The sequence below is a fragment of the Nyctereutes procyonoides genome, unplaced genomic scaffold (assembly GCF_905146905.1).
Source record: "Nyctereutes procyonoides isolate TBG_1078 unplaced genomic scaffold, NYPRO_anot_genome, whole genome shotgun sequence".
NCBI lineage: Eukaryota > Metazoa > Chordata > Mammalia > Carnivora > Canidae > Nyctereutes > Nyctereutes procyonoides.
Window position 1 is genome coordinate 46682009 of NW_026575125.1, and position 15885 is coordinate 46697893.

A 15885-nucleotide genomic window follows, 5' to 3' on the forward strand; every position below is an offset into this window, starting at 1 on the left:
TCTGACTTATTTCAATTAGCATTATACTCTCTAGGTTGATCCATATTCTTTTTTTAAAGGTATTTTTTTTAATTTTTATTTATTTATGATAGTCACACACACAGAGAGAGAGAGAGAGAGAGAGGCAGAGACACAGGCAGAGGGAAAAGCAGGCTCCATGCACCAGGAGCCCGACATGAGATTCGATCCCGGGTCTACAGGATTGCGCCCTGGGCCAAAGGCAGGCGCTAAACCGCTGCGCCACCCGGGGAGGTTGATCCATATTCTTGAAAATGGCAAAATCTTATTCTTTTTTATGGCTGAATAATACTGCATGTGTGTATGTGTGTATATAACATATCTTCTTTATCCATTCATCTATGGATGCACACTTGGGTTGCATCTATATCTTGGCTGTTATAAATAATGCTGCAATATAGGGACCCATATATCTTTTTGCATTTGTATTTTTCTTTTCTTTGTGTAAATACTCAGTAGTGGAATTACTGGATCCTGTGGTAAATCTATCTTTAATATTTTCAGGAACCTCCATACTGTTTTCCACAGTGGCTGCACAAATATGCATTCCCACCAGTATACCTTTTTCTTCACATCCTCATCAACACTTGTTATATTTTGTTTTTTTAGTTTAGCCATTCTGAGAGTTTAGCTTAGCTGTTCTGAGAGGTGTAAAGAGGTACCATGTTCTCGTTTTATTTTATACTTCCTTGATGGTTAGTGATGCTGAACATCTTTTTGCATGTGTTTCCATCAGTATGTCTGTCTTCTTTGGAAAAATGTCTATTCAGATCCTCTACCCATTCCTTAGATTATTTGTTTTTTGGGGGGGCTTGAATTGTTTAAATTCTTTATATATTTTAGATACTAACTCTATTAGATATATCATTTGCAAATATTTTCTTCCATTTGGTAGGTTGCCTTTTTGTTTTGTTGATGGTTTCCTGTACTGTGCAAAAGCTTTTTATTTTTGTGTAGTCCCAATAATTTGATTTTGCCTTTGTGTCTCTTGCCAGAACAAACTTACCTAGAAAAATGCTTCTATGGCCAATATCAAAGAAATCACTGCCTCTGTTTTCTTTTAGGAATTTTATGATTTCAAGTCTCACATTTAGGTCTTTAATCTATTTTGAGTTCATTTTTGTGTATCATGGAAGAAGGTGGTTCAGTTTCATTCTTTCATATGTTGCTGCCCAATTTTCCCAACAACATTTGTTGAAGAAACTATTTTCTATTGTATATTCTTGCCTCTGTTATGGAACATTAATTGATCATATAAACATGGGTGTATTTGTGCTGAATTCTGTTCCATGGATCTATGTGTCTGTTTTTGTGCCAGTACCTTACTGTTTGGATTACTATAACTTTGTAATGTATATTGAAACCTGGGATTCTGATACCTCTGGTTTTCTTCTTCTTCAGTATTGCTTGGACTATTTGGGGTCTTCTGTGGTTCCGTATAAGTTTTAGGATTATTTGTTCTAGTTTTGTTAAAAATCCTGTTGGCAAAAAAAAAAAATCCTGTTGGTATTTTGATAGGATTGCATTAAATCTGTAGATTGCGTTAGGTAATTTGGACATTTCAACAATACTTGTTCTTCCAATTCATAAGCGTGGAATATCTTTTCCATTTGTTAGTGTCATCTTCAGTTTCCTTCTTCAATGTGTTACAGTTTTCAGAGTACAGGTTTTTTACCTCCTTGGTTAAGTTTACTCCTATGAATTTTATTATTTTTTGGTGCAAATATAAATGGGATTATTTTCTTAATTTCTCCTTCTTCATTATTATTATTATATAAAAATGCAATAGATTTCTGTATATTAATTTTGTATCTTGAAACTTAACTGAATTTATTTATCAGTTCTAGTAGTTTTTTGTGGATTCTTTTGGATTTCGCTATGTAGTTTCATGTCATCAGTAGTGAAAGTCTTACTTCTTCCTTACCGATATGGATGCCTTTTATTTCTTTTTCTTGTTTGATTGCTCTGCCTAGGACTTCCAATACTACGTTGAATAAAAGTAGGAGAGTGGACATCCCTGTCTTGTTCCTGATCATAGAGGGAAGTTCTCAGTTTTGCAACATTGAGAATGATGTTAGCTTTGAGTATTTCATGTATGGCCTTTATTATGTTGAAGTGTGTTTCCTCTCAACCTACTCCATTGAGAGTTTTTATCATGAATTGATACTATATTTTGTCAGATGCTTTGACTGCAACTATTGAAATGATCATATAGTTCTTCTCCTTTCTCTTACTAATGTGATATGTCACATTGGTTTGCAAATATTAAACCACCCTTGCATCCCAGAAATGAATGCCACTTGATTATGGTGAATGATGTATTATATTACATTACATAAATACATTTTTAATGTATTGTTAGATTCAGTTTGTTAATATTTTATTTGAGGATTTTTGCATCTGTGTTCATCAGTGATTTTGCCTGTAGTTTTCTTTTCTGTAATGTTTTTTTAAGATTTTATTTATTCACAAGAGAGGCAGAGACATTGGCTGAGAGAGAAGCAGGCTCCCTGAGGGGAGCCCGATGCAGGACTTCATTGCAGGACCCCAGGATCATGCCCTGAGCCAAAGGCAGGTGCTTAAACCACTGAGCCACTCAGGTGTCCCTTTTCTGTAGTGTTTTTATGTGGTTTTGGTATCAAGGAAATGCTGGCCTCATAAAATGAATTTGGGAGTGTTCCTTCCCCATCTATTTTTTTTTAATACTTTGAGAAGAATAGACATTAACTCTTCTTTAAATGTTTGGTAGAATTCAACTGTGAAACATCTCATCCTGCACTTTTTTGTTATTGGGATTTTAATTGATTACAGATTCACTTGCGTTGCTAGTAATTGGTCTGTTCATATTTTCCATTTCTTCCTTTTGTGAAATTACATGTTTTTTGGAATTTATCCATTTCTTCTAGGTTGTTCAGTTTGTTTGCCTGTAAGTTCTTATAGTAGTGTCTTATAATCACTTATATTTCTGTGATGTTGATTTTATTTCTTCTCTTTCATTGGTGGTTTTATTTATTTGATTCCTGTTTTTTTTTTCTGGATAAGTCTGGCTTAAAAATGTTTATCAATTCTGTTCTGCTTTTTGAAGAACTAGCTCCTAGTTTCTTTTTTTTTTTTTTTATAAATTAATTTTTATTGGTGTTCAATTTACCAACATACAGAATAACACCCAGTGCTCATCCCGTCAAGTGTACCCCTCAGTGCCCGTCACCCATTCACCCCCACCCCCCACCCTCCTCCCCCTCCACCACCCCTAGTTCATTTCCCAGAGTTAGAAGTCTTTATGTTCTGTCTCCCTTTCTGATATTTCTCACACATTTCTTCTCCCTTCCCATATATTCCCTTTCGCTATTATTCATATTCCCCAAATGAATGAGAACATACACTGTTTGTCCTTCTCCGGTTACTGTGGCCAAGTTCAAAAAGGGTGTTGTCTGAGTTCTTCTCTGGGATTTTGATGGAATCTTGTCTCACATTTAGATCTTTCATCCATTTTGAGTTTATCTTTGTGTATGGTGCAAGAGAGTGGTCCAGTTTCATTCTTCTGCATGTGGATGTCCAATTTTCCCAGCACCATTTATTGAAGAGAGTGTCTTTCTTCCAGTGGATCGTCTTTCCTCCTTTATCGTATATTAGTTGAGCATAAAGTTCAGGGTCCACTTCTGGGTTCTCTGTTCTGTTCCATTGATCTATATGTCTGTTTTTGTGCCAGTACCACACTGTCTTGATGAACACAGCTTTGTAGTACAACCTGAAATCTGGCATTGTGATGCCCCCAGATATGGTTTTCTTTTTTTAAAATTCCCCTGGCTGTTTGGGGTCTTTTCTGATTCCACACAAATCTTAAAATAATTTGTTCTAAGTCTCTGAAGAAAGTCCATGGTATTTTGATAGGGATTGCATTTTACGTGTAAATTGCCCTGGGTAACATTGACATTTTCACAATATTAATTCTGTCAATCCATGAGCATGGAATATTTTTCCATCTCTTTGTGTCTTCCTCAATTTCTTTCAGAAGTGTTCTGTAGTTTTTAGGGTATATTTTGAGAACCATTTGAATGGTAAATGGTTCTCCAACCTTTTATTTTCAGGTTGTAGGTGTCCTTCTGTCTAAAATGAGTCTCTTGTAGACAGCAAATAGATGGGTCCTGTTTTTTTATCCAGTCTGAAACTCTGCGCCTTTTGATGGGGTCATTAAGCCCATTCACGTTCAGAGTTACTTGAACTTCTTCTTAAAGGGGAGTTTTAAGAGTCCCCCTTAAAATTTCTTGCAGAGCTGGTTTGGAGGTCACATATTCTTTCAGTTCCTGCCTGTCTTGGAAGCTCTTTATCTCTCCTTCTATTTTGAATGAGAGCCTTGCTGGATAAAGTATTCTTGGTTGCATGTTCTTCTCATTTAGGACCCTGAATATATCCTGCCAGCCCTTTCTGGCCTGCCAGGTCTCTGTGGAGAGGTCTGCTGTTACCCTAATATTCCTCCCCATGAAAGTCAGGGACTTCTTGTCTCTTGCTGCTTTAAGGATCTTCTCTTTATCTTTGGAATTTGCAAGCTTCACTATTAGATGTCGAGGTGTTGAACGGTTTTTATTGATTTTAGGGGGGGATCTCTCTATTTCCTGGATCTGAATGCCTGTTTCCCTTCCCAGATTGGGAAAGTTTTCAGCTAGGATTTGTTCAAATACATATTCTGGCCCTCTGTCCCTTTCGGCGCCATCGGGAACCCCAATTAAACGTAGGTTTTTCTTCCTTAGAGTGTCATTTATTTGCCTTAATCTGTCTTCATGGTCCCTTAATTGATTGTCTCTTTTTTCCTCAGTTTCCCTCTTTGCCATTAACTTGTCTTCTATGTCACTCACTCGTTCTTCCACCTCGTTAACCCTCGTCGTTAGGACTTCTAGTTTGGATTGCATCTCATTCAATTGATTTTTAATTTCTGCCTGATTGGATCTAAATTCTGCAGTCATGAAGTCTCGTGAGGCCTTAATGCTTTTTTCTAGAGCCACCAGTAGCTGTAGAATAGTGCTTCTGAATTGGCTTTCTGACATTGAAGTGTAATCCAGATTTTGTAACTCTGTGGGAAAGAGGGCTGTTTCTGATTCTTTCTTTTGAAGTGAGGTTTTCCTTCTAGTCATTTTGCTCAGTGCAGAGTGGCCAAAAACAAGTTGTATTGGAACACGGGGGAGTATCACTGGTCCGTCCAGCTGGTCTTCTGGGGGAGGGGCCTGCTGCGCTGATTTTCAGGTGTTAGCACTTGGGGGAGCTGCTCTGCCCCTGCCTGCTGCAGGGCTCTGCGGGGGTTGTTTACCCCGCCAGGCCCCAGGAGGAACAGTCGCAGTTGCTATGGCAACTCTGGAAGCCTGGATTCAGCCTCCGCAGGAACTACGGGGCTCGGGGCTCTCGGCTCTCCGTCCGCAGGGCCTGGAGGCTCCGGGGCGGGGCCGCTGATCTGCTCAGCTCGGGGCAGGAGCGTCCTTGCTGTCCTGGGCCCTCCCGGCCTCTGCCTGTCCCGGGGGAGGCCGGATCCTGGGCTGTGTCCCGGCGCCCTGTGCTCCGGGGCCTGCGCTGGTGGATTCGCGCTCCCGCCCCGCAACCCCCTCCGCGGAGCCGCCGCCCGAGCCCCTCCGAGCTGCTCCGGTCGGTCACCGCCGTGCGCGCTGCAGCCCTTAGGGAGCTCGGCGCACTCTCCTGTGCTCGCAGGTGTCTGTTAGTGTCCCCGGGAGCCCGAGGGCATCCCCGCCCTCCTGGGTCCTGCTCCACCTCCCTGCGAGCCCCTTTCCGCCCGCCCGGGAAGGTTGGTGCAGCTCCTGCTCCTCCGGGACGGGGCTCTCCTGTCCTGGGGACACTCGCCCCGGCCTCAGCCCGGCTCCTCGCGGGGCCCCTCCCCCTCGGAGGCCTTTTGTTCCTTTATTTCTCTTTCCCCGTCTTCCTACCTTGATAGAAGCGCGGACTCTTCTCACTGTAGCGTTCCAGCTGGTCTCTCTTTACATCTCAGGCCGAATTCGTAAATTTTCAGGATGGTTTGAAGGTTATCTAGGTAATTTGGTGGGGACAGGTGACTTGGGGACCCTGCTCTTCCGCCATCTTGCCCCTGAATCTAGCTCCTAGTTTCATTGACCTATACTGTTGTTTTTTTTCTAGTCACTATTTTATTTCTGCTCTAGTCTTTATTATTTCTTTTTAATTGCCCTTGAGCATTTTTTCTAGTTCCTTTATTAATTTTTTTTTAGATTTTACTTATTTCTTTTAGAGAGAGCACAAGTTTGGGAGGAGGAGAGGGGGAAGAGGAGGGAGGAGGGTAAAGAATTGTAGGGTTTTATTCCTTATTGAGATCACAACCTGAGCTGAAACCAAGAGTTGGATGCCCAACCAACTAATCCATCCTGCACCCCTCTAGTTCTTGTAAGTGTAAGGTTTGGTTGTGTATCTGAGATTTTTCCTGCTTCTTGAGATAGGTCTGTGTTGCGATTATCTTCCCTTTTATAACTGCTTTTGTTGCATTCCAGATATTTTGGATCATTGTGTTTTCATTTTCATTTATCTCCATGTTTTTTTTTACTTCATCTTTTATTTCTTGGTTGACCCATTCACTCTCTATTACCATGTCATTTAGCCTTCATGTATTTGTCTTTTTTCCAGATTTTTTCTTGTGATTGATTTCTAGTTTTGTACTATTGTGGTTAGAAAACATGCATGATATGCTTTCACTCTTTTTTAATTTATTGAGACTTGTTTTGTGGCATATCATGTATTCTGGAGAATGTTTCATGTATACTTCAGAAGAGTGTATTCTGTTTTTGGATGGAATGTTCTGAATATATCTGTTATATCTGGTCCGATGTTCAAAGCCACTGTTTTTTGGTGTTTTTCTGTCTGGATAAAATATCCATTGATGCAAGTGGGGGTGTTGAAGTCCCCTACTGTTATTTTATTATTTTATTACTCTCAATACTTGTCTTTGTGTTTGTTTATGTGTTTATGTGTTTATGTTTCTTTTATTTTTAAAGAGAGCAAGAGCATGAGTATGGGGGGGGGTGTTGCAGAGGGAGAGAGAGAATCCTAAGCAGGCTCCACGTGGAGCCTGATGCAGGGCTCAGTCTCACAACCCTGAGATTATGACCTGAGCATAAACCAAGAGTCCGATATTCAACCCACTGAGCCATCCAGGCACCCCTGTGTTTATGTTTCTCCTTGTATTTAGGCACTCCTGTGTTGAGTACATATTTATAACAATATATATTACATTGTTCTATCCTCTTGTTGGATTGTTCCCTTTGTCATAATGTAGTGTGCTTCGTTGTCTCTTTGTTACAGTGTTTTAAAGTCTATTTTGTCTTATGTAAAGCATTGCTACTCCATCTTTGTTTTCATTACCATTTGCATGGTAAATGTTTTTCCATCCCTTCATGTTCAACCTGCATATGTCTTTAGGTATGAAATGAGTCTCTTGTAGGCAGGATATAGATGGGTCTTGCTTTTTATACATTCATTCACCCTGTGTCTTTTGATTGTAGTACTTAGTCCATTTAAATTCAAAGTAATTATTGATTAATATGTACCTATTGTCATTTTGTTACTTGTTTTGCAAAGTTTTTATAGTTTTATCTGTATTTTTTTCTTCTCTTGCTCTCTGTGTGGTTTGATGGCTTTCTTTAATGCTTGGATTCCTTTCTTTTTTTTTTGGTTATCTATTACAGGTATTTGATTTATGGTTACCATTAAGCTCATATATAACATCTGATGCCTATAGCAGTCTATATCAAGTAGATGGTCATTTAAGTTTGCACCCATTCTCAAAGTACTAAATTTTTACGTCCCTTAAACAATGTTTTATGTGAGGGCAGCCCGGGTGGCTTAGCAGTTTAGAGCCGCCTTCGGCCCAGAGCGTGATCCTGGAGACCTGGGATCGAGTCCCATGTAGGGCTCCCTGCATGGAGCCTGCTTCTCCCTCTGCCTGTGTCTCTGCCTCTCTCTCTCTCTGTGTCTCTCATGAATAAATAAATAAAATCTTAAAAAAAACAATGTAAAAAAAACAATGTTTCATGTGTATGTCATAATTTACATCTTTTTCTTTTTTAGGATTTTATTCTTTTTTTAAGATTTATTTATTTATTTATTCACGAGAGACACACACACACACACACAGAGGCAGAGACACAGGCAGAGGGAGAAGCAGGCTCCATGCAGGGAGCCTGACATGGGACGCGATCCCGGGTGTCCAGGATCACGCCCTGGGCTAGGGGTGGCGCTAAACCGCTGAGCCACTGGAGCTGCCTCATCTTTTTAATTTCTAAATCCATAGACTGATTTTTATAGATGCAATTGACTTTATTCCTTTTGTGTTTAACCTCCATACTGGTTTTGTAAGTGATTAGTTTACTACTTTTATTATGTTTGGTAAAGTATTCTTGGTTGTAGATTTTTTCCTTTTAGTACTTTGAATATGTCCTGCCACTGCCTTCTGGTCTGCCAAGTTTCTGCTGAAAAACTTATGGGATTTCCCTTGTATATAATTTTTCTCATGCTGCTTTAAAAATTCTCTCTTTACTACTCCTTTTTCATTTTATTTTTTTTTAAATATTTTACTTATTCATGAGAGACACAGAGAGAGGCAGAAACACAGACAGAGGGAGAAGCAGGCTCCTTGCAGGGAGCCCGATGTGGGACCCGATCCCCAGACCAGGATCATACCCTGAGCCTAAGGCAGACACCCAACCACCAAACAACCCAGGCATCCCACTCCATTTTAATTTTTATGTGTTTTGGTGTGGACTCCCTCAGGTTGTTTCTTGGGGGGTGCTCTCTGTGTCTCCTGGATCTGGATATCTGTTTCTCCAGATTAAGGAATTTTTCAGCTATTATTTCTTCAAAAAAATTTTGTGCCCCCTTCTCTCTTTCTTCTTGAATCCCCATAATGTAAGTGTTACTACACTTGATGATATTGCAGCTTCCTTAACCTATTATTATTTTTTATTACCCTTTTTTTTCCTATTTAGTTTGGTTGCTTTCCATTAACTACTGTCTTCCAGCTCTCTGATCCATTCTTCTGCCTCCTTTAATCTGCTATTGATTCCCTCTCATGTATTTTTAATTTCAGTCATTGAGTTCTTCATTTCTTATTTGCTTTTCTGTCTCTCTGTTGAGGGTGTCACTAAGATCTTCCACTCTTTTTCTGAAATCCAATATCTTTATGACCATATCATGCATATTGCTTATCATCGTTTCATTTAGCTGTTTTGCTGTTGTTTTGTACTGTTTTCTCATTTGGCACATATTCCTCTGTCTCTTCATTTTATCTAACTTTCTGTGCTTGTTTCTATGTATTAGGAACATCGGTTATGTTTCCCAATATTGAAAGTAATGGTTCTATGAGGAAAAAGTCCCATGGTGGCCTGTAGCACAATATCCCCTGTTTAACAGAACCAGGTGCTTCAGGAGTTTCTTCTATGTGTATTGTATGAACCCTACTCTTCTGTTTGAGCTGTGTTTGCCTTCAGATCAGTATGATGCAATGGTCCACCGTACCTGTTGCACACACACTGGGTAGGATTTGGTCCCTGTGCTGTTAAGGGGCCAGTCTGAGGCTGTTGTGGGTTTATCATTGGATGGTTTCAGTGGTCAGGTTTGTTTGCAGGGTCTACAGTAGCACCAAACTGCTGGGTGCTCTCCTTGCATTGTCTACTGAGAGGCTTTCGTTGGTGGACAGAGTCTGCAAACAAACCAGCTCTCTGCCATCAGTATGTCCATTAGGGCTGAGATAGCACCTACCTCCAGGGCGCCCTCTCTGCCTTGTCCCCTGAGAGGTTTTTGTTGGTGTTTGGGGCCAAGAATCAGGCCAGATTCCTGCAGGGGCTGCCTATGTACTGTTTGGCAAGACACTATATTTGCACTACCAGTTACAAGGTTTGGCTGCTAGGGCTGTATTTATTATCTTCTCCTCTTCCTAAGACAGGAGTCACTTTGGAGTGGTTCTGGCCCTTTCCATGGCTTCTTGCAGGATAAGACATGCAGGAGCTGACTTAGAGAGACTACTGCTGTGTAGGGGAGGTTGGATAGGATTGATCTGCAGGAGATTGTGGTGGCAAGGTGCATAGTGTTAGCAAGCAAAGCGGAGAGTGTTGGTGGTGTTTTCTGCAAGTATCCAGCTATCTGGGCTGGGGGTGTGGAGAGAAATGGTGCTCACCAGTTCTTTTGTTCTTGGAAAAGTTTCTGAAAGATCCCTTGCCCTCTTTCACATGTTCTGAGATTAGTAAATAAGTCTCCTTCTTGTGTACCCTAGGCACTTTTCACACTGCTGCTTTTATGCTGTATTTCAGTGGAGATGTTTGATATGCTGGCTCTTTGAGGATGAAGATTTAGTTTCCTATTGTGTTTCACCTCAGAGCTGAGCCAGCTGATTTTACATGAGGTTAAACTCTCTGGTTACAAAAATTCACAAAGTTAAGCCCTGCATGTTTTCAAAGCCAAATGTTATTGGGGCTCATCTTTCTACTACATCCTAGTGTAACTAAGTGGGGTACCTAGTGAGGGGTCTGTTCCTTTCCCTTCTTTTTTTAAGATGTTATTTATTTATTCATGAGAGACATATAGAGAATGGCAGAGACATAGGCAGAGGGAGAGGCAGGCTCCCTACAGAGATCTTGATGTGGGACTCCATCCCAGGACTCCAGGATCACTCCCTGAGCTGAAGGCACATGCTCAACCACTGAGCCACCCAGGCATGCCCCTTTCCCTTCTTCATTCTTGTAGTATCCCTCCCATTTGTGGTTAGTCTAGCTGAGAGTTTGGTTCCCCACATCTCTGCCCCTCCTGCCATTTTCAGTGTGTTCTTGTCTTTAACTGTGGAAAGTCTGTTTTCCAGTCTTTGGGCCATTTTTTGGGTTGGTGGCACTCATGTGGCTGTTATTTATGCATGTCTGTGGGACAAAGTGAGCTTAGTATCCTCCTACTCCACTACCTTCTCCATTTATATCCTTCTTTATATATCTTTCTGTTTGCTGCCCATTTTATTGTCCTTCAGAATAGGTAGTTATTGTCCAGGCTGGAAGACCCACCAGAGGTGAGATGAAGAAAGGTTAAAGCTATCATTGGGTTGCCTTAGGAAATACATATGCACCAATGGGAGTACCAATCATATTGTATTAACCTCACTGCCATGTCCCCCTTTAATTGCATTGATACGGTATCTTTGCCTTCTTTTATAGCATGTGGATTAGTATATGTAAATTTAAACCAAAGAAGACACAGTAGAAAGAGGAGACTCCTAGCTAGCTAGCTATGAGACCCAGGACTGGCAAGTAACAAATATAGTCCATCTTTTTAGTTTATGCAGTATAAAATAAAGAGGATTTGATTTTAAAGTCTAAGCTGAAAGAGAAGATCCTCTAAGGATAAAGGTAAGAAAAGCAGTTTTAGAATATTTTGGTGATGTAGAAGAATTCAGTTCCTTTTTGAGTTGGAGCCTAGGAGTCCAAGGATACCTCTTTATTTAAAGGATTTTTTTGGTAACAGCTGTGGTCAGGAATACTTTTTTTCTGTAACTAGTTATAGTATTGCCTCCAGTATTTCAGTGTTTGGGCATGATTTGGTGTTTCTAAAGTAAGCTTACAGGCTTTCACAGATGATTTCACAGGGTTCTGTATTTGACTCTGAAAATTAGTAGTTTTGAGTAGTATTTTTTCGTTCAATCCCTCTTTTTCCCACTAAGTATTAATTCTGTTGTAATTCAGCAGAAAATTCTGTGTGTAGGTTGGGTTTTGAGATTTTGAGGGCTGTGTTACTGTTATTCTCGCTGTTTTTTTGTTTTCTGTTCTGTTTCTTTTAAAAATCATTTCATTCCCTGGCCAAATTTGCAGTAGAAAAACAGAGCATTCCAATAAATGAGGTCCTTATGGATTTTTTAAATTACTTTTTATTAATCAACTTACCATTTCCTAAATGCTTATATAATATATCCTCAAAGATACATTAATGTTTTTTGTGGGATTCTAAGCTTAATTAATAAAAGTATACTCCATTTCAGTAAAGATTCAAACTTCCAAGTCTAGAAGTCAAAGTGGCTAGGGCACTTCCCCAAATATCAGTTTCAAGCTAGATAGATACTTCTCTCTGTGTGTATGGGATCCCCAGATAAACAGAGCCAGTAAGTGTATGTGTGTGTGTGTGTGGGGGGGTCAAGGTGAGGGGAGAGGGATTGGCTGATTGACTGGTTTGTTTTAAAGAGTTGACTTATACAATTATTGAGACTGGCAAGTCTAAATTTTGCAGGGCAGGCTAGTAGGCTGGAGACACAAGAAAGAGTAATTGTTGTATCATGAGTTAGAAGTCAGGTTGGAGGTAAAATTACCTGTTTCTGTGGGATGGCGTTTTTTTTTTTCTCTTAAGGCCTTCAGTTGATTGCATAAAGCCAACCCACATTATGGAGGGGAATGTGCTTTACTTAGTCTACTAATATAAATATTAATCTTATTTAAAAACCCCTCACAGCAAGATCTAACTGGTATTTGACCAGATGTCTGGATATTGTGGCCTAGCCACGTTGATATATAAAATTAACCATCACAGTGTGTACACACACTCACTATAAATCCACCCAGTCATCGAAAATATCTGTGTATTTGTATTTATATCTGTGTATCTGTATATTTGTACAAATAGATATTCTTCAAAGTGTATGTGGGCATATATACATAGATACGTATCCAAGATAAATAGATTGTGTGTGTGTGTGGGTTATATCTATATAACCAAATAAATACAGTCCATTCAGAATTAATATATATGAGTGTATGCACATATTTGTGTGAGAGAAATATATCTACAAAGGTTAAAGTATTTTAAGTTACAATATCACTATCTTAAAATGACGCAGATAGGTGATTTAGAATGTAACATTACTCTGTATGGTAAAATTTTTTTCCCATCACAGTGCTCTCAGTGAGTACTCACACAAACACCAGAGGCCTGGAGAATTCTAGTAGCTGTTGTACTTTTAGACCTGACCTGAAATAACTTCTGCCATCCTAGTTCATGAAGTAATGTACACACTAAAAAATTCCTCAGAGGAAATGCTCCTGTTTAAGATACACTGAAATAATTACATCTCAGATTTTGCAATGAAAGAGAAGAGCTGTTATATGCTGATCTATACATGGACTTTTTAATTCAGATTTTTAAAGAGCGAGAAGAAGATCTGAGGCGCTTGTCTCGCCCATTGGAATGTGCTTGTTTCCGAACATCTATCTGGGATGAAACTCTCTATAAGGTGTGTATGTTTCCCTGAGATCCCTCATTTTAAGAACATGAAAAAGAGCTAAAAAGAGTATTGTCAAAAGTAAAAGATTTTAAACTCTGTTATACCTATTTAGATGAGTTGAATTAAAAAAAAAGAAATTATCTACAATAAACTTTTTGAAAAACATCAAATTTAACCTTAAGAGATTTTTATTTTGATCTTAGATTATGTTGAGATACTTACCAAGTCACACTGAATTAGCCAGTTTTATGATGATTAATTTGATACTGATGTTTTGTGACAGCAGAGGTTTCACTGCCATCATCCATTGTGACCTGTTGTGGTCTCAATGCTGATTGGAGCTATATCTAATATTCAGGTACCTCTTTAGGATATAAACTAGTCTGCCTCAGTTTAGATGGCAATAGAATAACAATAGAGAAGAGACTGGAGAAGGGAGTCTCATAATGAGACACATTTTGCCTAGTATATGATAGCTTCAACTTTCATGCCAAATTGGGGACTAGCATTCTTTTCAACCAGGAATTTTTTCCATTGCTGGAATGGATACCACATTGCTTGCAGTTGTTATAGAGGTTACAACAATAGCTGTGTTACAGACTAAGCTGAAATTACCTTATTGGCACATAGGCTCCTTATTCTGCTGCCCTTTCTCCAATGAGATCTAGTGATTTGAAAAACTGCCCTCTTTGGGGTCCTCTTGTGGTCAGTCGACCTTTCCTTCAGACTGCTGCTAGTATCCGTTGACAAGTCTGACTCTGGGTGGGAAAGCATCCTTCTCTGTCACTGGTAGCTACAGCCTCAGTATCAACTGCATCTGACAAGTACCTACAACCAGAGAAGCACAGAAACCTGATTTGCCAAGGAGAAAAACCAATGAACATTAAAAATAGCCATTGATTTATTTTTTAATCTAATTCATTTTTCCCCAATATTATGTTGACCCAGCCTCACTCTAATAACAGATCATTTTGAGATACCTGTCTAGGAAATACTGCTCTAGATTAATTTGGGCCGAATTTCTCTCAAAGCCTTATTCCCATAGAACAGGTAACCGTGAATAAGGATGGACATGACGCACTGATAAGAACCAACTGCGGTGTGAAGGATGGCAATACATAACACGACCAAAGACAATTGGCTAATCACAACACTGCTGTGAGTGACAATGTCTCTGCTGTGGTTAGCTTTGGTGCCTTCTCCAAGGTAAATTCAGCAGTGACATTAACACCGACCTGGGAACTTGGAACCTGAACCCCCATGCCTAAGTAATAAAACTTAATTGGAACAAAGACATAGCACTACTATCTCTTACATCAATGTTGCATAGAGCTGACTTAAATTTTTATATTGTTTTATTCTACAAGCACTCATTGCATATCTGCTTGATGTTTTTGGACACACAAATTACTAAGACCAGGTTCCTGCCCTCTAGTAGGGGAGAGGAGAACATTGTAAAGCTTACTAGACAATTGGAAGGAATTATTACAATGGAAATGCAAATAAAAAAGCCTTAAGAGAATAGAGGGAGGGTATAGTTAATTCCAACTCCTTTCATTCGTCATACTTCTCTGGATGAAGTCAGTTTTAGGGAGACACACAATGGACCATTTTTAATTCAATTGGATCAATAATTATATAACTGACAATAAGACTTTTGGAATGATAATGCCACTAATTTCTCTTGTAATTTCTTTTGTATGTTATCCCATTGAGGGGAGGGGCCATTTTTCCATGTGACTGATTTTTTTACAAAATCTATTCTCAGATTTATGGTAAATGTAGAATTGTTAAGTTCTGATCTTTTGAGCAGTCTACATTATTGGACTTAAATATTTGTTGAATGGCTGGATTGGAAACTTTTTATTTGGCCCAGTAAACCAGAGTTTTCAACTATTCCTAAGGCAAACATGATGGAATTAAATTATTATTTTTTTAAATTATCAATGGAAAGAAGTTTCTCCAGCATTTTGTAAATGTTTGAAACTTTAAAAAATTCCTACTGAAGGATAAAAAAAATCAAGTATTAGCTTCATCTACTCATTTGTGTTATATCATAGTTGTTAAGTGTTTGGGACTCAACTATCATATTTTGCTGTCCATATGTTACAGTGTACTTACTCATTTGCAGAGGTCCAAGACTGGCTACCTGTTAGTAATATTACACTGTACTTCTGTTCTGTTAGGCTTGGTCCAGCATTGTCTATCAGCTGATTCCCAATGTTCAGCAGCTGGAAATGAACCTAAGGAATTTTGCTGAAATTATTGAGGCGGATGAAGTGCTTTTGTTTGAACGAGCTACTTTTCTGGTGAGAACTTTCTGCTTTCTGCTCTGCATATGTACTTCACACTTACTACTTCTGTCCAGGAACAGAGAACAACATGTTGCTACTTATAGGAAGAACCTTTTTCCCTTTTGTCACTACATCAGCATGTATAACCTTATTTACAAAGTAGTATTGTCAACAAGTGACCTGAAAGAAGTCCTTTGCTATGTAGCTCTTTAGTAGTTAGTAAATCTTAGATTTTTATAAGTATGTCTTATTATAAAGTTTAGATTATTTCTGCTAATATTCATTTGTGTTAAAGGATTCCTAATTTTCTATTGACTTTTATTA

At 39.1% G+C, this 15885-nt stretch overlaps 1 protein-coding gene across 5 annotated transcripts in view; it reads left to right on the top strand.

Moving 5' to 3' along the window:
* The window catches only part of RRAGB (Ras related GTP binding B), a 41511-nt gene that overhangs the window by 15413 nt on the left and 10213 nt on the right, over nucleotides 1–15885 (top strand). For all 5 annotated transcript variants that reach the window (XM_055338810.1, XM_055338811.1, XM_055338808.1 and 2 more), the window contains 2 exons: nucleotides 13181–13276; nucleotides 15454–15576. In XM_055338810.1, coding sequence (XP_055194785.1) covers nucleotides 13181–13276; nucleotides 15454–15576 — 219 coding nt within the window. The remainder of the gene's footprint in view (nucleotides 1–13180; nucleotides 13277–15453; nucleotides 15577–15885) is intronic.